Source organism: Cyphomyrmex costatus, unplaced genomic scaffold (assembly GCF_001594065.2).
Source record: "Cyphomyrmex costatus isolate MS0001 unplaced genomic scaffold, Ccosl1.0 scaffold123, whole genome shotgun sequence".
Lineage (NCBI taxonomy): Eukaryota > Metazoa > Arthropoda > Insecta > Hymenoptera > Formicidae > Cyphomyrmex > Cyphomyrmex costatus.
Genome location: NW_017275207.1, coordinates 2,559,941 through 2,585,327, shown reverse-complemented (window position 1 = coordinate 2,585,327; position 25,387 = coordinate 2,559,941). Strand labels below are relative to the sequence as shown.

The 25,387-nt window shown below is 31.2% G+C and overlaps 1 protein-coding gene across 1 annotated transcript in view; it reads left to right on the top strand.

Moving 5' to 3' along the window:
* Window positions 1-1,648: 1,648 nt before the first annotated feature.
* The window catches only part of Fkbp14 (peptidyl-prolyl cis-trans isomerase Fkb14), a 63,010-nt gene continuing 39,271 nt past the window's right edge, over window positions 1,649-25,387 (top strand). The window contains exon 1 of the mRNA XM_018549213.1: window positions 1,649-1,895. Within this exon, the coding sequence (XP_018404715.1) occupies window positions 1,660-1,895 (236 nt within the window). The 5' untranslated portion in view covers window positions 1,649-1,659. The remainder of the gene's footprint in view (window positions 1,896-25,387) is intronic.

The following is a 25,387-nucleotide window of genomic DNA, read 5'->3' as shown; positions in this document are numbered from 1 at the left end:
AATATACCATAAATAATTCATTGAAAGATGAATTCTGTTAGCACATGGGTGAGTGGATTTTTCAAACAGGTGACCGCAACTGATTAAAAACTCATAGTTTAATATTCCAACTTCGAGCGAGCCATTTCAACCGAAACTTAAAAAAAAAAAAAAAAGAAAATATAATGGCCATCCGGTTTGATCAGTGCGACATCCATACGTTTCGCGAAACGACCACGGAATCCTCCTCCGCGTAGGAAGGAAACGCATTGCAACGCTTGGATGCGCCTCACAGCGGTAGCGCGATGACATCAGTGATAAACGACGAGATCAGGATGACATGTAACACGAGGTGCAGCGGTCGAGAAACGGTGAACGAAATTAAAGAGCGATAGATGGATACGTGGGACGATATGTGAAAAGCAAGGATTGTGTGTTGAAGAAGTACGAAGAGAATAAACCAAAGGAGGAACCGGAAAAATCGAGGATAACTCCGCTTGACGAAGTGAACAAAATCGAATGAAATCCTAAGGGATCAGAATCAAATGCATTTTTCACATATCTATCCTTTATCGTTGTTGAATTGCACTCATATTTCTAAGTTTCCTTTTCGCATTGGTCAACTGTATTTTGATAAAAATAGCTCCTTTAATTTAAGTTTTAATTGTTAGATGAGTTCAATACAATATGACTGAATATTATATTTTTTGTGAATATAAAATTTTTAGTTATCGTATTGCGCAACTAACTTATGTAAAATATTTTGCTATGGATGTAAAAATATTTCTTTATTTATATAGCTTACTTCGGGAATAAAATGGTTTGCCCAATAGAGCGAACTTCAACGAAGTTTCCATTGTGTTTCTAATAAACGAGCTCCACGTTGTGTCAGTAAAATAACATTTCTTCCGAATAAAATTTATTCCTTAATTTGGTTTGTAAGAACGATACATTTTCTTGAACTTGCATTCGTATACGATGCACCTGCGAAGTCTCGTCAAAATCAGAGCGCAAGTCGACTCGTGTTTTTTATATCGGTAACCATGAGGAAAAGAGGGAACGGACGAAGGAGAAGGGAGAGAAAGGAAAAAGGGCGAGATGCAATGATGCGAAGAGGTGCGGAAGATGGAACTAAAGGGATGGAAGGGAGCACCTGACCTGATAGGCGAGTGAGAAAGGTACAGCGAACTCGGAGCAAGCCACAGACACCGTGATATGCCACCAGCGGAAGAAGGATGAAGATATCGGTATGTAAGCGCGGTAAGGATGAAGCGGTGCAACGTGGCGGCGAGAGAGAAAGCAGGAAGAGAATCAGGTCGGAGCAAGACGCGCAACTCCGGGATACAACCATGAAAAAGACAGAGCTGTGGAGCAGGCAGCTGAGGAGAGACGACCGAGTAGGGCTGAGCGAGAAATCGCGAGCGGTACCGAGAGGCAGCAGAGAGAGAAAAGGACTTTCCCGAGGTATAGAGACCTACATATTCCATGGGGCCAATGAGACGGCGCAATGTGGCGGCATGGACGCTCCGTCCTTTTCTGGCCCCCGTTGCTCTGGTCTCCGTCCTGACCACGGCGCCGTCGCTCTGGGACGGCGGCGGTGGGACGAGCGGGGATCAGGAAGGTGGCTCGCTGGTGTAGAACGCTCCGAGAACTCAGTTGCTCACGAGCATCCGTCGACTGATGAACATGGTCTCTTATACGTCGAACAGCGTGAGTGTCGTGCTTGCGATGTGTCGTTACGCTCTCTTCTTCGTGGTAACAATTGTGGCTCTCAGCAGGGCCGACAATGCTGAAAGCGGTCTAAAGGTGGAGAAGCTGTACATGCCCGAAGTATGCGACGTCAAATCGAAGAAGGGCGACCAGCTGACCATGCACTATACCGGCACGCTCCAGGACGGCAGCAAATTCGACTCAAGGTCAGTGACGATACACGAAAGATCGGACGAATACTAGAGAATGTAAATAGATTGAATGTTGAAACTGAATAGATTGATGATTGTGTGGAAGAGGTCAAGCGATTATGACATTTTGCTTATTAAGCGAATAGCTATATAACAGTCAGTAAAGAACCGTGAACTACAATCCGAGAACGCAATAATGACGTCACGCAGTAAGAATATAATATCTTTAGATAGATATAATAAATTCCTTTAGTGTTGGTACAGTGTAATATTCTCTACGTAATATTCTCAAATTTTACATTTTGCCTTTGGTAAATTATTCGTAGTTAGTTTCTAAATGAAACAAATTTCTAGAATTTAAATGAAACAAAGTTTATCGCGACAATAGTTAAAGTAGGGCACGAGTGAATTGAAGGAAAGATGGAAAGGAGCAGTTGAGATGTCATGAACGTTACTGTGAAAAAAAAGACAGATTAATTCTACTTACGAAAGTTATGATAAGTTTATCCACAATGTAATACAATAGATTCACAAATTACAATTAGTACTTTAATTGCTAATCTAGTGCTTAATTGACAAAAATATTTATAAAAGTATTGATTGCGAGGAAAAATGCGAAACTGTCGAATTAAATTGTTTAGCAATTGTGAAATAAATTGTACTTATGTTATATAAAAGTAAAAAGAAATTAGATGTTATGATGAAATTAGAAATAATGAAAATTAGCAAAGAAAATTAGATTGAGTGAATAATAAGAACATGTTATAAGTAGATGATTACCAAAAGTAGTCGAATAACAACTGTAAATAAAAAAAGTAGTCAAAGTAGTCAAAGACTATAAATATAATGAAAGTAATCAAATTATAACAACTTACAATTATAACTTTCAATATTTCATAAAATATTTTACTATTTTTTTTTTTATTTTTCCGACAAATGGTTTATAAAGTTAAATCGCACTTAAAATAGCACTTTTGCGTACAAAATAGAGTTAGAAGAATTATTAGAGAAGATTAAATAATAAATAAAGCTGTTCTTTATTATTCGATTTCTTTTTAAATTTAACAGCAACCGTTTTATTTTGAAAAATTATAAAGTTTTAAAGAAATGTTATAAATAAATCTTAAAATATTTTAAGTAACTCTTAGATAATAGAAATCTATTCGATAATAATAATCGATTCAATAAGTATTGTTATTATTTTTCTATATAATAAATTCAATAAATGAAAAATAGATAATTAATTGTGGACTTATTTAAGATGAAATATATAAGAAATTCCTTTAGATCTAATTAAAAATATTTTCACTTTAATTCTACTAGAGCGTGAATAGAAAGGTATGAGCAGAAAGTTAATTTAAAAAAAAACTCAAAAGTATTCTAAATTAGGATGAAAGCATTATAAAAAATAGCATATTCGCTGATGACATCAACTGTTGTGCAAAGAGAAGGGAAACGAGATAAAGAGAGATAGTGTGACTCCGGTTGAAATTTCCAACGTGGACGTACGTTATTGGAGGATACGAAGATGACGAGTATACCGTTCCAAGTGGGACTCTCGTCGTTCGAAAGTAACTTTTTAACATATAATGGAAAGAACATAAACTCTGTTCTCTCGGTTACTTTGAAATCCTTGCTTTCACATAGAAATGTATAGTCAACGTAATAGTCCTGAAATAATACTCGCGCAGAATATAGATGGATTAAAATGCAGATAATTGAAAACACATTGTGCTTTGTTCCTTAGTCCAACAGTCAATCTCATCATACGTGTAATGTACAAACTTATTAGGATGGAATTATATAAAACACGTATCGCACAATTTTTATGATGCACGAACGTTTAAAATAAAACGTTTTTAAAATAAAAGATATGCATTTAACAAAAATATTTTTCCCTTTATAAAAAAAAAAAAATCTTTTTTTATTTAAAAAATGTAATGGACACCTAAAACTGGCAAGATAATCTGGTTTAAAAGTGATTTGTCAATATTTGGTGCGATTACTCTCGCCGATAACCTACCTCTTGAACTTTCTTTAGCCACGTCGATTGTACTCCAAATCGGATTTGGCACGAGAGCTGCCTGCATTTGGTACGATATGCGTCTCGCGATTTCCTCTACACGATTAACTGCTTGTATATCTCAATGTGACAGTCTACTCTAAACTATCGATCGATCAAATCGTTTTCGATTCAGGAAGCAATAAAAATCTGATATAAATAAATAATGCAATTAAAATATGTAGTAAGCTTTTATCCTTCTTATATAATTAAATTTATCTGTCTATATGTTGCGTACAATGGAACACGATTTTGATGCAAATATGTTTTTTAAATGAGTATTTGAATTAAGCGCGAAATATTCAGTTTATAATTAAAACAGTTATTTTAACGTATCGATTACATTTTATAGTGTATTGCTGAACGGATAAAGATTTTATCTTACGTCACCTCTTGGATAATGTTTATCATATACGTAACATTCCTTATAATTGATTAAAGAACCTTCGATTGAAAGGATGTTTGTAAGCAAATATTTACTGATTACATAAGTTTATAGCATAATTTGTCTCTTAAAATATCAAAGGTTATTGATATAATGGTACCATCGTGCCAACTGATAGGACAGTCTCTAAAAATAATTGGAATATGATTACGATTAACAAAATAATGTTAACATGAATAAAAGATTAATTTTACTTCTCAATTATCCTTAACGCAATTTGAAGAAAAGATAATGTGATCGATAGCTCGTCAGAGACTCACGTCACGAACATACGACCTCAATTAAACCAATTAACTATATTTTTCCAACATGCTCGTTATTGCGATGCCTCTTGCTTTATTAACTGACTTTCCTACCTCAAGCAAAGAATAGAACCTCGTTCTTCTACTTTTTTTTTGCTGCTCTTATGACGTACATTAATACTTGATCCTCTAAAATGATATTAATAATGTATAGTAATACTGAACAGTGGATTAATGCTTCTTTAAACGTGGTTTGCAGCATACTGTAATCTTTCTGTAAACTTATAAAAGACATTTTTTACTTTAGAATATAATTATTATATTATAATACTTTGTCAAATATTTTTGGATATATAGACAAATTAACATTTCGACATAGTTAACGTTTCCATAACGTCGCTATAATATTTCATGCGAAAGATAATATCATATACGAATGTGTATGTTATGATAATCATATTCCAATTCATAATATTTAATACGGCATATTACCGCTTAGTTTCGAACGATAAACGCAACGTAACGTATAATATCGATCTATTCGCTGACGGGATTCATTACCGATCTCGCGCAAAGTCCTTGTTAATGAAACTATCGAGTTCGCAACTCAATCAATTTAACAGCGCGCGAGACTGGAAAACTTCTCTTGATCGAGTGTCCATATCCTTTTCTCAGATAAATGAACTTCGATTTATCCTTACACGTCGTATCAATGAAACAGCCTACAATGAAATTCACTATTTTTCTTTAGCACAGTTTATTCGAATGTATTGGCAGACGAACGATTTGGTGAATATTCTAACATGAAGACGTCAATGGATAGGTTGCGCTGACCTCTTTCAAGTGACCAAATTATTTCGTAGTCCGTTATGAATACCGTTAATCGTATGTCGGACAACTTGCATCTGGAAAACTTATTACTATTAAATATACAATATGAAAGAGAGAAAAACGCAAATTAAATTAAAAACTTTACTTTCTTTCACTTTATGCTGCAAACGTGAATTTCCATTTCTTATTTAATATTTGGAATATTAAAACTATATAATATATTATATTATCGAGGGCGAGTAATTCTGTTGCATATTATATTGCTATTATTTATTTTAATTCTATTGCATATATTTTCTCAGCAAATCATGAATTATAAATTAGATTAATTTTCACCGATTAATTTTCAGCTCATAACAGGTTTTAATAGTATATAGTGACTTGAACCTATTAACGACTAATGCGTGTGATCGAAAAGTATAAATCTATGAACATTTTGTGAATAAACACAGCAAAATATACTATAAAGTAATTTCTTTTACAGTACCTATTCATTATGCTAAAATATATTATTTCAAGAAATGAATTTTTTGCTCGACGACTCATTGATTTATTAAAAGTTTTTATAGTTACAAGTGGAATTTTATATATTCAGAGATATATTATATTTTTTGTAAAGGTTATCAGAAAGTCCATCTTTTTTTGTATTAAATTTTTACGTTAAATAAAATTATAAATTATTTATGTATATTCGTACAATATTATATTTTTCAATTGCATTAAGAAATATAATATTTTTAAGTAATATTTTAAGTAACATTTTCTGCAATAAGAAGAATTATTAGTTTCAGATTTTAATATAGTTTAACATCGATATATAAGATGCGAAAAGAACATCAATTAATTATTAAATTGTTAATCAATTTAATTCGTGATAATACTGCGGTAGTTTATTACAATTGCGTTTCAAGACCGACAATTGTTCGGCGTGCAGTTTAGAAAGACTACACATATTAGTATATAAATTCACGCGAAATTATATATAATCAACTAAGATCCAAGCTAGACTGTTGTAGGCTTCATATTCGTATTAATAATATTTTTATTTAATTTTGGAAAAGCAAATTCCTTATCAATGACAGACAGTGTTGCAGAGTCATGTTTCTGGTATCACGTTAATCGCTAGTTTATCGAGAATTACCTCCATTTACCAACGTTTCACATCGATTCGACTATTTCTTGTCGAGGAGCATCGCAATCACCTGTTTATCGCTTCGCATTTTGCTCAATCTCCATTATCCTCTTCCATTCGTGCCGCCTCCGTACCGCGAGAAAGCGAAGCGCGTTAGCGAAAACGTTGACTCCATTTGGCAAGAGTCTAGCTTGCCCTCGAGGTGGATTCAGTGGCGCCGGAGTTTTCCACTGGATCCATTTCCATGGACACAAGTCCTTGCTTGAATATAAGTTTCGCACCGGACATACCCTGATGAGATTTTAATGCACTTTACAATATTCTCACACAAATTTGATCTACTTCGTCTTGTATAGAATTTTTTTCTTCACGATACGTGCGTCACATGCTTTAGAAGAATCTATGCGAACGCCGCTTAATATTATAGGTGCGTCCAAAAAAGTTTTTGCCGTCTTCCATGTGAAAAAATAAAGAAGCATATCTTATGGTTTCTTTATCAACATTAAATATTATATATTAGCAAGTTTTCTGCAGTTCAATTTTGAATTCATTCCGATTGCAATCCTCAAATTCTCTTCATTCAAGAAAAGTTATCTTTCTGGATTGGGATACATCCTCAAGGCTATCATAGCCTGAAGCAAACTTTTGGAACTGATTTCAAGCAGTTCTTTCTTTTATTGCATCTTCTCCAAATATCATACAAATTTTTCGACAGGCCTTTTTACAATTCAATGACTCAAGGGGCGTATCTTGTACTTCGAGTTATGTATGGTATATACATTTTAGCTATCAAATTCCTAGAATTGTAATTAACAGAAATTACCAAGAATTTTACTGATTGTGACTACTTAATAAAAAAACATGGTGCAAATCCTCTGATATCTTTGAAGATAATCTATGAAAATCTCAAAAACAGTACCTAATATTATCGAAAAAAGAGAAATACATATATTGTATATCACAAATCACGTTTAACAATTAAATTGTCTAATTACAAGTATAAAATTTATTGCACATGAAATGCATAACACAGCATAAGCACAACATAATGCCTCTAGACCAATGAGCATCTTATGTGAATCAACGTGGCAACTTTATGTTGGATGTTTATTGGTCCAGCAGTCTTATATTATATTTATGCTCTGTTATGCATTTGATGTGGGATAGGCTTAAGAGAACAGATTGAAACGGTAATATATTATTTATAATGGTAATTTATAATTTTGAAACTAATGAATCAAATTTATTAGTGATGGTATAATATTCTTTAAGAATTGATTTTATTAATCTCAGTTTAACTGATACTTTAATTGTTTTGTACAGTAAGAGTAGATAAAAATAGTATCGATTTTCTATTCCTAATAGATTCGTTAAAATCAAAACGCTAAACTAAAAAAGATAGGTTTTATAAATTAAAAGTAAAAAATTCAGAAAATTCTAACTGTATAATTGTTCGGGCAAAAAATAAATAATTTTTTAAAAATATAGGTATTAGACAGTGGTATATAAAATTTGTAGTTTAATTATGGTGTTTTGATGCACATAAAACGATGGAATATCTATTTTCACACAGTATAAAAAGAATATAATATATGTATATGTTAAGAATGTTGATAAAAAAGATTTCTGAGTACATATTTTGCAATTAGGATAAAAATATTTAAACACTTATTGTCGTGAATAATGTATTGTAAACGGCATAAAATATATCGATTTTTATTTGCGATTGACTTATGCTGCTAGTATATTGTGGTTTAAGAAATACGAATAAGAGGCGCATGCGGGCTTCCGGGATTGCAAAAATCTTGGCAGAAACATTTTTTGCAACGTAAACGTATGCGGAAGTTGTACGTGCTCATTATTACAGTTGTTAATAAGCATTTTAAAAAAGACACACTATAGTCTGCTTATCAAAACATTTTTCAACAAATAATTTATTTGTATGCTCATTTGTACGGCAAGTAATTTATAATGTAAGGATAATAATATTGAATGTCCTCTTTCGCCTATACTTTAAATAAAATGGTTTTTAAACGTATATCCTAATCCACACTAAAATTTTTGAATTTAAGACTGCTTGATTCAATGCACTTGTTACGTTGCATTTAAAAAGTCACACAGTTCAAATTTATATATGTCTAAAAAATAAAGATTAAATGGTTTATGCTTTTAGTCGTATAATAAATATATGATAACGTTATCAAGCATATCAGTAGTCTTTGTGGTCTTCAGAATAACAACTTTACTTTTAACATCATATCAGTACCTCCAAGCAATTTGCGATAACAAGATTACACGGCGAATTTAGCATATTATATTGAAGCATTATATGCAGTCCTAAGAATATGTTTCTTGTATAAATATATGTGCTTTTATATATTTTTTATAAAAACTTAATTTTTTTTAAATATTAATACGGATATTTATTTGAACATAATTAAAGTACATTACTATTATATAAGCTGTTAATTAACTTAATTAGTTAATCAACTCCTTATATATAATGTAATTAAATAACTCTTTATTATATAATTTGTTAATTAACTCTTAAAAAAAATTATTAAGGCGAGTGTAAACAACAAATTTTAACAAAAGACAAAAGTAAATCTGTTTCCAGTAGAAAAAAATGAATCTTTTTCAGAAACTAATTCGCTTTTTATACCCTACAAACGGTTGTACAAAGCGTGTACTTTTAATTAACGCCGTTGATTAAAAGTCTACCTGAACAAAAACGAATATTGGAGGACTGTAAACAACGACTCGACAAATAATTTATTATTTAATACGATCACTAGAGCATAATTCTAAACAGGCTCTGCGCCATTCAACTAGCTACTTATTGTAACAACGAAAGTTTCATAGTCATTGAGTGAACTTTCTGCGAAAATGAGTCCTTCGGTTTCGCGAAACGGTAGCTTCGAGTATCGATTAGTTATGAGAGCGCTATAAAGACGTGTATGACACATAGAGCTATGAAATGCAGGCACTTGCTTGTGAGTATTATGAAATCAATATCGCGATCAACATAACTAATGAATAAGGATGTTCCAAATTGCCTTTATGTGACTTCCAATCAAATCCAACTATTATTGTTATATCAACTTTACATAGAAGAGAAAAAAATTTAAATAATTAAATTCTTGATATTTGTATTAATCTTTTTTTATACTCTTATACGAAGTAATTTTTATTTCAATATAAAATTATGTAATTCGATTTTAAATTGAATTTTTAGATTTTAAAATAAGAAAGATAGTAGAATAATTGTAGTAAAACTTTATAAAATATTTCATTACTTTAACAGGAATAATTACTATTAACATACTGTTAACAGGAATAAGAAAATATGCATTTGATGTTTTGAATATATTTTCGTACAGAATTAACTTTTTCTTTTTTAATGTTATAATATTACTTAATTTAAAATCAAAAGTTATTTTAGTTTATTACGAAAATTTATTTTGCAATCTTCTATGATATTCCAACTGCGCACGGTCCAACATATTCTTAACATAGCGTACTTTTAATATTGCATATACATGATAGGCTGCATTTATATGCAGTTTGCGTATACGGAGTAAATTCAAGCAAGTCGCTTGCATCGCCGATGTCCGCATCCACGAGCTGCATTTATGCGCTTTCACTAGAGCCAGTAAGATTAGAAACCCGTATACGTTCGTTACATGTCTTTCATTGTTCGATGATCCTTATTGAGAAACATATGAAAGTACAAAAAATATAAATGAATATTTTGCTATACTTACAAAATTGTAAATTATATTGCGTGCTACACACATTACAATTTTGTTGTTATCTATCTCTATTGCACTAGGGACAGAACTTGTATTATATATGAATGTGTACTTAAAGATTTATATACATCATTATATATAACCAAAATATATATTTTGATTTTATATATAGTTAATAATATTTATTGACGCGTGTATTGCGTACATTTTTTGCTTATTATTACATTAAAATTATTTGTAGACTTCTTTAACGAATAATTTGAGAGATGGTATCATTCGTTCAAATAGATGTAAATACTGTAATTAGGACATTCTAATTATACAACAGCACATATGAGTACGACAATTCGCAAAGAGATTATCTACTTAAATGAGCAAAGTTGAAATTGCAAAATGACCATTATAATTACTCCGACATTGGAGCAACGGCTTTCGAAGGGCTGCATAATAGTTTGCGTGTGGAGCGGAAGCCTGCAAGGGCGATTGCCTTAGAAGTTAGCTTTCGAGGGCAGCGCCTCCGGGATGCGATAACGTTATCGTGTCTTAACGTCACTTACAAGGTGGACAGAACCGGTCGTCAGCCTGTCGTTCATTATCTTTGTCTACACGTTTCCCTAATAGCAATGAATTCTCGAGTCATCACACCGATCTACAAAATATTGTTTTATATTTATATTCTGATAAATTCTCTGGATTGTTCAGATGAATAAGTAATAATTATTTGCTTTGAACAAAATGGAACAGCGTAATTACATTTTTTCTAGACAATGTAAAATAATAATTAATATTTATTTAGGAAAAATAAACTTTTTTTTAAAAGTAAATTCCTCTAATGAGCTATTTCAAACTAAGCGGAAAAGAAAAGTAAAAAACAATATATTTCATAGACATTTTATTATACAAGTTATTGTTGTCGAATGAATTAATAAATTATTCGAAAACAAATAAATTAAATATAGGTTCTTTAATTAAATTTTTTAAGTATTAGTATACATTAGAGACTAATTGATAAGATAAAATTATATTACTGTTCGTTGTGTACGTACACATATAAATATTCAATATTACAAAGTCATATAAACATTGTATGTAGACGTATAAAATCACATTTCAATTCATGAATATTAAAGTGTCAATCAACCATTGCAGTTTACCAATTATTGAATTTTATTATCAACGTATTTTATCGAGTCTGCGACATTGAAAGAGTTACAATGATATTTGTTATTCGAGCTACATAATATACCAGCTTTAAGAGGAAATTCATGGTCGAAAATGCAGATATGGTATTACATATAACAATAGGTTTCCATCACTGTACACATTTAATATGTACGGGGTGTAAACGTCATATTAATCTGTGATATACCTATCTGTTTTATTGTCTCGTATTTGACATATCTCTGTTTCCTATTTTCTTTTTTGTATTATTAATTGATGTATCACGTTTTAAATCATGAAGTTTTAGCGCTTTAGAGTTATTAGTTATTGAATAATTACTCTGTTTTCATTATAATATTCATGTAATAGTTCTAATACGCATTAATAAAATAATGTTTATGCTTGTGAAATGCATATGATACTTATTTTTTTAAACAATTACGTGTTTTACAATGAAGTTTCAATACTTTAGTCATTATAGTTAATTCGATTAGTATAATGATTGCCCTTTTCCAGATAGATATAATAAAATAGCTCTGATATGAAAAATATAATATTTATATTTCTTGGCAAACATAGCAATTAACATATATTATTCAAACAATTTTTGTGAGAAGTAAAATACAAAATATGCACATATATATACATAGTTATACGTTGTTGTTTTGTTTCAAATACGTGCATAAAGCAGTAAGCTTTAACCTGATGCTTCATGTAATAAGATATGTATGAAATGTAAAAATCGTTCATAATTCAATACGTGAAAAGTAGATATCCAGCTTTCTCTGCGGCGCGAGTAAACGGGATCTGTAAATATGTAATACACAATTCGTCGATGCCGATGCGGTCGTGGCTGAGGTGCTTTTTTGTTATTGACGGTATCGGGAAATACTCGGCTGCAGTCTCGATAGTGAGAGTGTAAACTCCAGACCTCGTTCCATAAATACAAAGTATCCACCCGCAACGGTACATGTATACTTCGTGCGTGTATTGTACATACGCAATGCAATATTTTATCCAGTAACCGCTGCGTACCGTTCTTTCGTTCATTTCATTTCTGCTTTTCTTACTTTTTCAAGCTGCTTCACCATATCTATTTTTGCACTGCCAAGTCAAATTACTTTACCTTAAAAACATTTCTTATTATTAGAACAACGTTCTTCTAACAAAATTCTGGGATATTGATTTGAAGCATTTATCTTTCACTTTCTATTTCTGTTTAAAAAAAAAAGAAAATCATTATCGTGTTAACTAATAAACGTTAAACCAAAAATGTCCAGAATTACAAATTTTAAAGCATATCACAGCATTAGAATATCAGCATCCGTTCTCTCTCTCTCTCTCTCTCTCTCTCTCTATATATATATATATATATCTTGTCTTTGTTTTTCTTTTCTATTCAGGTTTCTTATCGTATATGTAATTACATGTACATACCTTATATTGATTGAATTATAAAATATAAATATTGATTTTATAAATTGATTGAAATACTTTAAATTAAATAAATAAGAAATTTAAAATGTAATTGATTGATGAAAGGAAAAGTTTCTCGCGCAATAAAAATATAATTTTAACAATTTTTGGATTTGAATAGAATTGTAACTTTTCGAAAAGTATTTAAAATAAGCTTTAAATTTAGATAGAAGGACAGCATTTTTCTTTGTTGAAAAAGTACTAACAAAGAGTGTGCAGCATTTCTTTCCTTACCATATCAAATAATTTAGGGTTCCGAATTCTTTTTCATTTAAGACGTCTTTCATCTCGTTTATTTATCACGTTTCGACTTGTAGTATTCGTTGTTGAATCTTTCATTTGGACGTGTGACTCAATTTCGGTCCCACAGGAATTGACTTGAGACGGATCGAGATGGCTTCCGAGGCGATTGCCGAGGGGTGTCTGCTATCCTCTCGACGGAAGCGAACGAATAGCCTTTAATAATTGATATACGACGGTGACTGATATCACTAGTCAATCGTCGGATCTTTTGCTCAACGAAAGAAAGATTTATGGTGAGCACGAGAATAGTTAAATTGTGTGACTTTATTAGATATCATGAAGAAAAAAATGTATATTCCTTAATAGAATGTAGTGAAGAATACCTACTTCGTTCATGCGAAGCATATACGAAGCGAAAAGTGTTTGGTATATGTGACTATAATTTCATGGAAAAATTATGTGCTTAATAGCTCCATAGTTATTATTGAGCTATAATTTAATAATAAAAATTATATTTATATATACTATAGACTATAGTTCTATAAAATAAATATATATTAGCACCGAAAAAATGATAATTTATGATAAAATATAATTTTTTCTCTCAGTGCATTATAAAATTCAGGAATATATATTTCTAAATAATTATTATTTAAGGAAATACAGCCACGTTTTTTAATTATGGTATCATAACCAGGAATTATGTAGTTTTTATTTTTGTAGAGACTTTTAATATAGATTTAATTTGGAGCCATATTTTTCATGTTTACAAAATAAAGTCATAAATTCTAAGTATTAAAATACCAAAGAAATTGAAACATTTCTCGAATTATCTTTAATGGTAGACGAAAAGAATAATTTTGCTAAAGTGTCTAAAAATACTAAATATTGGTCCGAAAATTTTGTTGGATTATTAAAATAATTATTATATGTAGGACGTTCAAGTATAATGAGCAATGCTGAAAGAGTTTTGACATTCTAGCAATCTCTGCTCGAGTGTCCTACATAATTATTTTTATATCTAACAAAATTATTTTTAGATCTGTGTGTAGTTGAATTTTGAAGATATATATATATACAACAACTTTTTTCCTGCGTAGCACAGAAGTTATTTTTTTTATTAAAACCGTTAAGCTTACAGAATAAATGGAAAACAAGATGAAGCTATTCCGCTTTCTTGTACAACATTTAATCAATGCCAGGATCTTGTTCTTCGTTCCGAAAGGTGATACGAAAATGTTGAGACGAACGTAGGGAGATGGATAAGAGAAAATGTAAAAGGACACTGAGGTAATACGGTTGTCGGTAGTAAATGTTTTTCTTTGCGGGAAAACTTGCCTAAAGGGATAGTTGCTTTTAGAAACCGCAAAACGAGGGTGAACTGGAGCGCATTTTATTCATACTATATTTCTCTTTTGCGTATCAAGAGCTTTTGATGAAAACGGTATAAAACGTAAATTAGTCGGCCAATGACGAACCCATGGCACATTGTAGTTTTATGTATTGTCGATGAATTGAGGAAGCAAGAAATTATTTTCTCAACAAAAGTTTCCTTGTTTATTTGTTGACATATTTTAAAATGTTAAATGTGTACATTGAATCATCATTTTTTAATAAATGCATACATATACATACATATATATATCTTCTTACGTTTTTACTATAATTTTTAAATTAATTTTATTGTCAATTTCATGTAAGAACATAAAATGTTTATGATATTATATTTCATTTTTTATTTGTCATTTATACTATACTAATTGCTTATACATATTTGTTTGTATTTATTATTTAAATTTATTTTTCTTTGTTTCGGTAATCCATTTTATATTGTACGCTTTTATTTTTTATTCTCAATTGACAAAGATATATGGTTCTAAAGCAATTATCTTGTGAACGTGTATTGTTTAATTGGCAAGAAATTTTCCTGTTGCGCCAGATGGTTTGACGCTGTTTTCCAACTCGGTTCAGTTTCCAGCTCAATCTCGCGTGTTTGCTTTTGTATGATAAATTAAACTCAGTCGCCGAATATATATACATAAATTAATTGATATTTGAGATAATTGAAATTTAACTCGCGCGCGCGAGTGCAGTATGGCGCACATTGATGGTTGGTAGAATCTGTATTTCTTATGTTATATAGTTTTCACTTTGCATAAAAATAATTATCTAAATTCAAATTATGTACATTATATGAGTGTTATATATATTTTTGCATGATGTACTTGATTTCTATTGCGTACATGTTGAATAATGTATATATATATATATCACGGATTTGTAACGTATCATCAAGTAAAATGCAAAGAAGAAATTTTGTATATCTAAATGCGTTTCAAATATCGATAAATTTTATAAATTATTTAAAGAGCTATATAGTTAAAACACATTATATTTGATTGACTACATGTTTTTAATTATTAAGATTAAATTTGGTGCAAATATTTTCTTATAAAGAAACATTTTTTGTAAAATAAAGTATTCTACCGAACAAATAATAAAAAAGCTGTAAACATATTTTATAAACAAATATAGTTTATATTATATATTACGATAAAAAAAAATAAGCACAAAATGACGTTCGTTTTAAATTTCATATTAAAAATTTATCGACTTTTGGAATATTTTGTATAAAATCCACTTTTAGAGCAAGACATAATAACGTTTTTAATTATTACGATTTTATTTCTTTAAAATATAATATTTTTGTCGCTTAATACAATATTCGTTCACCATTTGTGGTACATGGGGTTGTATTTTTAGGCGTCCAATACCGTAACTCATTTGTCGCACAAGCCGCAACAGCGACTTTGATTAATTACGCGCGTTCATTAATTAACGTACACTTGACGCCGCGGCGTAAGTCAATTAATTAAGTTAACGGGAACGTAATAAACCGGCTGCACCACGTTCGAGGGTGTTTTCGATTAGAGTACCTTGTACTGCACGACGATCGAACGCGCGATTAGCATAACGACACACCCGCTTTTGCATAGTGCAATTATAGTGAACTACAAAAAGGAACTAAACATCGGCATATATTTTAATGAAGAGTAATTTATTGTTATAGATTGTTTATATTTATTTTTAATTAATAAAATTTTATAATCTTAATTAATAAAACTCAAACGGTGAGATGTGATATATATATATATATAATATATTTTTCCAAAGATATATTTATAAACTAATCTAAATCCATGTTTCTACCGGAATTCACTTAACTTTTAATTAAAAGAAAAATGATATTTGTAAAAACGAAGCTGAGAATGATAATTTTTTTGACAAACGCGAAATGCGAATTTCTATTTAAACAAAATCAATTATTTAAAGTTTTTATTGAAATATTACTTATAATAACATTTCTAATATAAGTATTTGTTAAAAAAAACGCAAAAAGTAAATTTTATGTAGTATTTATTATCATTATGTATACAATGTTTTATATTCCTTCAAGTTTCACGATATATTAATAAATTTTTAATAATCTGAATTTAAGGTTTTAAATTAGCAACTTAAAACTTGATAATAATAATAGTATCAAAGTTGTATTGATAATTATATTAAAAAAGATACTTTTTTTAACGATCGTACTTAATACTATTTTGTTACGTTTTCCCTTGTTTCAACCTATCTTGTATAATCACTTTAATATTAATAATTTCTATGTAAACGCGTGTCCTATTTTACACGTAGAGTTAGTATCCAAAACTCTTAACTGTATCGTTTATGCAAAACACGGAAAAATACACTGTAGCCTGCGCGAAATTCCTATGGGGGAGTCAATGTAAATCCTCCAACACGCTTAAGTGACTCGTGCAATTTTAAAACACTTTTCCCGGACCGGGACAACGGAAATAAGTCTTAATACCTTTGCAGCGGTGCAGGGCTCTGAGGGCGTCTCACAAATCACTTGACCCTTCGCGTGGCCGCGCGTATATCGCACCGGCGGAATCGCATAAATTTTAAACGCTCCAAGAAAGAGATGGCACGAGGATGCCTCGGAAGAACGCAGCCAAAGTGCGCTGCGCACGTACAAGCACGGCTTTCAATTAAGCAGCATTGTTTCTTTATTATAAACCAAACTATAGTTTCCTCCACTCAACAAGTTGACTGTATCTCGAGGCGACTGAGCATATTTCCATCGTCTCGGGTTTCTCAACGCCAATTTACACCCTTTTGCATCTTCTAAGCCTTAACCATATTTGTCCTACGAGAATCTACGAGAATTCAACTAGCTCGTTTGAATAAAGCGATACATTGGTTGGCTAAAAGCAATCGCTGTCTTAATACCTCATTCTAAACATAATTTATCCATCATAGCGACACTCCATGTTGCAGAGGGGCATTGATATTATTAATGCTCTTGAGTCGTAACCCCAAAGAAGGGATGATTTGTCTTCATTAATACACAAAATGTTCAGACAGTATGCAAACACAACCTGACAGTAATCGGAGAAAGGTTGTCCCCTGCGACGAGGATTTTCAATTTGTGTATTGAAATACTAATCACTGCAAAACATATTAAAAGTTTAATTTGATAACATTATTGAATAATATTTGTTTATTGTCAGCTAATTAAATATATATATATGTATATATTAATTAACAAGTCATTTTGCAATGAATATTCACTAAGAAATTTATTTATGATCTCTCTCTTTCTATCTTGTTCTATATTTTTATGGAAACATTAAACACCTTTATTAGTAATAAAGCGCAACGATAATTTTCGATTGAGAAGCATTTACAATGTCTCAGCGACAGTATATAAGGACTGACTTTTACTGACACAGCGTTCGTAGAGCATTTGTTCAAACATCTCGCCGCGTTATTAGCAACTGTAAACACATGTAAAATCGATAGTTGTTTTTTCGCGCAGACACATGTTTATTCATGGTCATCTTAATCATTTATTATCTTGTTAATTATACATATATTGCAAAAATAGCAGAATAATACTAGATTTCTCTATTTAGTTCAGTTCATTCTATTTACGAATATACTGTGTTAATAATTATTAAATACCCTGTATACTAATAATAATACGGGAAGGTATAATGTCTCAAAATTTACAGCTAATATATATAAAGAAACATAAAAGTATGAAAAGCAACATTTCTGCAATGCAAAGATGCAGATGCTCGAGATTCTTGGTATGCAGTACGTGAACCTGACTCGAGATAACGTGACCTCATCACTCTGCAGTCTCCTTCATTCCACCCAGAAAGCTTTTTTCAGTCATAGGGATGATTATATGAGAAATCCAACCACTTCTCTCCACACTTTGAAAATAATTAATTTTCTTTCCAAATACAACGTTGTGTATCAAATCTCTTGCGAATTTATAATTATAATTTGCTTTATATGTATTCTCTATCATTTTTTATCAATTGATTTATTTTAAATATATATAAAAGAATACCTCTAAGTTTTTTTTAATCAATGATGTATATCAAATAAAGATTAAAATAATTACGTATTATAGAGCAATATGTATTAATGTTATATACTGTACGATCAATTATATTATTTTATATTATTTTAATTATTTTAGAAGCAAAAGTTTAATTATAATTACCAATAACTCTATTAAGCAAACTATTTAATCGAATAAAATTTAAATTTATTTCAACTGAAATAATTACATACGCTACTATTATATCATGCATATCACGTATTAGTTGATTAATAATAATAATTATTTACTAATTGTCCATTTTTCAAAACCTGATTATAATTTTTTGATAATGAGTAAATTATTGTATGCTTTATTTAACTTAATTACAAAATTTAAATAAAGCTAGAAGTTTAATGAATTTTAATTACAGTTTTTGGAATATCAACTCTACAAAAATTAATTCTGTTTACTCTTTCCAACGGAAATTGAATGATAAAATTGAATTAAAAAATGGTTAATTACTGGTAAAAAAATGATTAATTTACGGACTCGTCGCAATCGAAAGATACCGATGACTTTATATAATAAAAGTGTTTTTAGATTTTTGATTGGGCTTTTAATTTTTGAGTAATTTTGATCTAAAGTTTATCGATGTCAAAACTCCTGATAAAGCTAGCGGTAGCGGCGCAAATTTGGCAGCGACATGAAGATATACATGATGACGTTCACGCGTCAAGCGATCATGTTAAGCGGTTATTTTTTTATTTTAAGCTCTTGTTGTCGCGTCGCTTGATTTTTTCTAAACAAAGACAGCTTTTTAATCTGATCTTCAATCTGATTTTGATTTAACGCGAAACAAAAGGACAATTTATCGTTTGATTAAGTCGTTTTTCTCAGGAAAATCCATTCTTCTCCACTTATTCAGTTAAATCCTGGTCGCGTAAGGAATTAATTGATTTGTGGTAAGCTGGCTGCAACGATAGGATAACCATTGAATCGATTAGATGATTCAGCCGTATTAGTGAAATGAATCTCCTCCTCGACATTTAAAATATGCATTAAACGAACTAAAAAAGTTTGTTGGAACGAAGTAGAAAAGTTACTGAAATCTATATTACACAGCAATATTAATCATCTTAAATTCAATCTTTATGGATTATGTAATGAATTTTTCTTTCCTTAGACTGCTGTTTCACCTGAGCTAAAAATGTAATTTAATCGCAGACAATTTATTCATTTTAATTAAGATGAATTGGCTCCAACTATCTGTCTTGCTCACTATATACATGCTGCAAGAAGATCATATGGGCGTGTTATGAAAAACTTGGAATATTTTTTATCTCTCGCTGAGCTTCTGCTGCAATTTTTCATGTTCACGGTGTCGAAGTGAGGAACAATGAGCGGACAAGAGGGAATTAGGAGAAAGGTTCAGGATGCAAGGGCAGCAGGTAGTAAAGGACAGAGTGTGGATATAGATCGATGCGACGGTAGGGGCAAGGAGTCGACGTCAGGATAACGCCGGTTCAGGCTAAGGAAGGAAAAATAGCTCGGACCCGCTGAGTTTGCTCCCATGGGATATCAGCTTCCGACCTGGATAGCCTATAACGCAATTTTCTGCAACTCATCGATCCTTTCGTGTCTTGTCTAAGTATGTCTAATATATGTGTCTATGATATATGCGCAACTTGTGGAAAGATTTATTAATCCCCGGTGCGATGAGGAAACATCGTACCGAACGACGGCTAAAATGAAGAATTATTCTCTCGGTAACGTTAATATTTGATAGAAAACATTTGAAACCAAAATAGCTTTAAGCTTGTGAAAAGCAACTACAGTCGCCGTTGTATAAGAACGGAGATATAAGTATACTGATATGAAAAGTAATATCTTCTGTTGAAAAGTAATATCATATTGTATACTCTCTGCTCATTCTTTGAGGATGTAATTTTTTATTTAACTCGTTATTTTGTAATTTGTTTTTTGATCTTATTGTATTCCTTGTTTTACAAATTTTCCTTTTTTTTTTTTACATTAATACAACAAAAATAAAGTTTGTTAAATCATGGCATCATAACTTTAAGTTAAAAAAGGAAGGCTATGATATTATATAACTATTAATTTGCTTCTGTTTGCTGTGTACATTTATTAATTTAATTTTTATGTTTTTTAATATTTTAAAATACTGATATTGTTAATCTGGCACTATCAAATTATTTATTAATTTTTTAATAAAATTTTTAACTGTACTTTGTTTTATTCTATTGTGCTCTTTGTCAATGTGATTTCAAAATAATTGATAAATGCATGTACCATGCTATCAAAATTTTCACTAAAATGAAATAAGTTCATTGTCAATCAATTTGCACAAAATAACACAGATGTAAGTGAATGACACGTGCGCACTAGACGCGAGGAAGCAGAAAAATCACTGACAAACTTCTTTGATCAGTGATGTGTTAATAAAATGTACCGCAAAATTCATTTTTCTGATGCATCACATGCATCGCCGTCGTCGTCGTGATTCGTTTATATGTAGCATCGTTTTGCTTTATTTCATAAATTTTTTTTAGCTTCATCGACCTGAATCGATTCTAGAATATTTTCCGTGTTCCTGCAATAAAATACGCGTTTACTCCCTTCACAAAATGTAAAATAATAGAAAAATGTTTTGCATTTTTTAAAATGTACATGCGTTATAAAATTTGTTTATTTCTGGTATTATACATATATTATATATTTTTATCATTATAGTTACTATAATATTTTTTTATTTTATACATTTATTGTACTTTTATTGTTTGCTTATTTTTAAATCATATTTTGAGGTTTTCATATATACGACCTTTCTATTGCCGTCTCTGCAATCGCTACAACCCAATCGAGACACATCCACTGAGCCTACGGAGTAGGCTTCTCTGGGCGACTTTAGAACTCGCACGAAATAATTAACGAGCCTTGCAAAGAGGCAGCCCGACCCTTCTCTTTAAGCCGCTCTCGAAATTTAAGCTCGGCGCAGCAAGCATTTCAAATATTTACTGTCGACGATTTTCGACAGTCTTGTGCGAGCCGTCTGGCGAAGTGAAAACGTAAACGACAAGTTGATTCGGTAGCTGTTTGCAAATGCAGTTCAAATGTAGCTTGAAAGTTTTGGAGAGTTTTACTCGGGTTACATGTGATACCATTTTGGACGTGACACTCGTGTGTTATTTAATTTAGATTTTACAATTTAGTTTTTACGTACTCATATTTGTTATAAAACGGTAGAAGCAACTTGTTAGTATTTAATATAAATCAAAATTTAATTATGCATGTAAAGTATAAAAAAATGCAAATTTTAGTTGTATTGTAGACAAAAACATTCAAGATATCTATATGCAAATATCATAAATCAATAAAATAAGAATACATACATTTGCGAAACTTCTCTCACGAAAGAAAAATAACATCAAAATGTGTGAGCTTCATTAGTATTAAAAAGTCTCATTATTGGAATTATTGGTATAAAAAAAGATTACTACTTTGACTATTTATTTACTATTTTGACTTTTTTTGTGAATTAAAATAAGTAATGCACGCGATTCCACTCAATGATACTCATTGTTATATATGCACTGTAAGGTAATTACAGAAGAAAACGACATAATTTCCTTGAAAGAAAGCTTTTTTATATCCTCTCATTTTCCACATGGACAGACTACTTTGCATTTACGAATAAACATAGAAGGTTATTATATTAAATATAATAAAATGAGTATAGAAAAAAAATACGGACTGTGCTTTTCACTCAAAAATAGTTACACTGCATATATGCGGCGACGTAAAACATAAATATTACATTTTCTTTGTATCGTATGTGAGACGGAATCTGACATTTTTAATGTATTAATATAGACGAAAATATTACATTAGTAAATAGTACGAATTCAATATTTTCTTCATCTTTTTCTGTACTTCTTTATCAAAATTTATTAAAATTTATGATTTGTACAAAATATCTATATAAAACAATTTGTTGTATCAGAAAAAATAAATAAGTACTTGCATCACACAAAATTGATGTATAAAAATAAAGAAATATTTTTTGTTTATTATTCTAATATAATTTCGGAAAAATGTACAAAATATGTATATGTAAAGATAAAAACTTGTCTCTTATATCACAAAGAACATAAGTTACAGAGTCGATTAAATTTATATATCGATATATCTCTTACACTAATTTTAAAAAGAAAGCATTTTCAAGAAGTCAGTACTTAAAGAAATAAAAAGGTTTTGAACGTTTGTGCATTATAAGCGCAAATGCGTATTCATAAAAATAAATTTCCGTGCTTTATATTCGTGGAAGAAATAGAACTGAATCAATATTTCTTGTCTTCTTATAAGTATAACTTTACTTTTTCTTATCATCTGACGAGTATCTATTTTTAAATGAGAATATCTCATGGTTTCATCAGAAATTGGCATCACAAAAGTGTCAATTTTAGTATATAACATATCTTCGTAGAATCTCTCGTGAAGTAAATACATTTGAAATTCTCTTATTACTATTTTGTAGAACTGTACTCCTTCTCATATATCCCGTAATTTACGTTTGTTCCATCCTTGTTTCTCGTCGCCGCACACCGTTTTTGAACTTGCGTATACGAAAAGCAAACTGGTCGTTGTCTACCTGCAAACGCGTTACGCGATACCTGTTATATCGTCGTGTTTACACGGTTGCTTATCCGGAAGTGCCGGAAATCAGTCAGTTTACAGTCGGTAAACACGACCACCTTCACCCCGTTATCTTCACCAACGTGAGGACTTTCCCCTGGTTAGATGGTCCGGACGTGTCGACGACGACGACCATTCTACTTGCAGGTCAGGCCGTAACTCTCGTGATGCTATCTGCGAGGAAACTTTGAGTTTCCTGTGGGATCGGAATTCCTGATGAATCGAGGAAGACGAAAGTGGAAACGACGGATCGAGCGGGCTTGTTATCGCGCTCGACTGTCGCTTGGCGACATTGTTTAATTAAAAATGTGACGTCTTGGGAATTGGTGCACGAAACGTCTTTCTTTGGTCGTTTTACTTTTTGCTTGAAAAAGTGAGAAAGGAAAAAACTTTCTTTCATCCTGTAAAAGTGTCCCCGGGAAGAAATTAATATAACAATTTTTGTCAGAAATTATTATTATTATACTATAATAGTTGAAAGTAAATCATTGTTATCATTTGTTTTAACCATTTATTAATTTTTATATTTTTATTACTTATTATTAACTTTTTCGAATACTCTATGCTGTATGTTCGTTTGTCAGAGAAAGGTGTTTTAAAATATTCATTTTCAGAGAGAAAGTATACATATTTATCTATCTAGAGCACTTCAATACAGATCTTCCTGGTGGTTGTTTAAACATACAGCTGCTTTCTTTGAGACTTCATGGCGATCATCCTCTTTTACGATGTCGAATTTCTGTGACGAGAATATTGAATGTTTCGTATCGGATATCCGCATTCTTCGTTACACTTTCACATTTTTTTTACATGGTTCCAGTTCCGGATTCGATAATGTCATGCAATCAAGGTTAAAGTTAAATGAGGTTTGGAGGAAGAAATGAACAAACTTTACTTTCTTCAACCTTAATATCTCTTTTTTATATTGATGCGTGTCTTGAATGATTACTTGAGAGAGAGAAAGAGAGAGAGAGAGAGGAGGGGGAGAACGTATCTAATAAACTGCTACATCTTACCTTTAATTACATTGCAACGATAAAAGTTTTTTACTATAGTGTTTTTTGTTTAGTATTAATAAATTTACAATAATGCACAATAAACATTTACTTTATAATAACAACATATGAATTACAAAATAGAGAGAAAGAAAGAAAGACAGACCTTTTTGATCGTGCCTTCGCACCTTTTCAATATATCATATATAATACAATTTTCGTGCATTTCCCTTCGACATAAAAACCGTCGTAGATCTTACTACATATCATAACATCGGTTCATTCGATTGGAGCAGCGGTGGCCATCTTGATTCGTATTCCAGAACGAAATTCGTACAGTCTCGACAGATCTATTGCTGATCGCACTCACACTCGAATACGCCGCATCTCAGCGGGCAAGCCGTGTGTGTCGAGCTGCATATTATATTATCTCGGTCCGGTTCGCGCCAATTCGCTTACTATAGTATACGACGGTACGTGAACCACCCACATGCGGCTCCATATATCTCGCCTAAGCTGCAGCGAATGCACCGGCGAGAGCGCAGCTACGCCGCCGCACAGCGATGCAGTTGGCCGAGGAGAAATGTTGTTGCCGATAAAAAGAATTGCCCTGGATTAATCTGGATTACTGGTCGTAATTCTTCGCGCCAGCCATCTCGTCCATGGTTGCTATATTATCGCGAGAACATACGTCTGATTGTTGGATACTGACGAAACTGCCGCTATAGATTTTGTTAGTTTATTCAGTTGGTCAATACTTATGTTATATAGAAGAATGCAGGCATCAATTCAGTACCAACTTTTGAAGTAATTAACTGGAGAATATCTGAAATATGAATAAGAACAATACGTGTATTCATATAATAACTAAAAGGCTGATATTGTTTACTTACGACGCAAAATGTTTTGTATTTCTTCTCTAAGGATGATTTTATTTTATAGAGAATTCTATGAATTTTATGTTTATTATTTTTCAATTCTTACATTTATTATGCTTCGGTTTTCATATTTATTAAGCTAATGAGAGTTGATTGCATTGTCTTACACTATACTC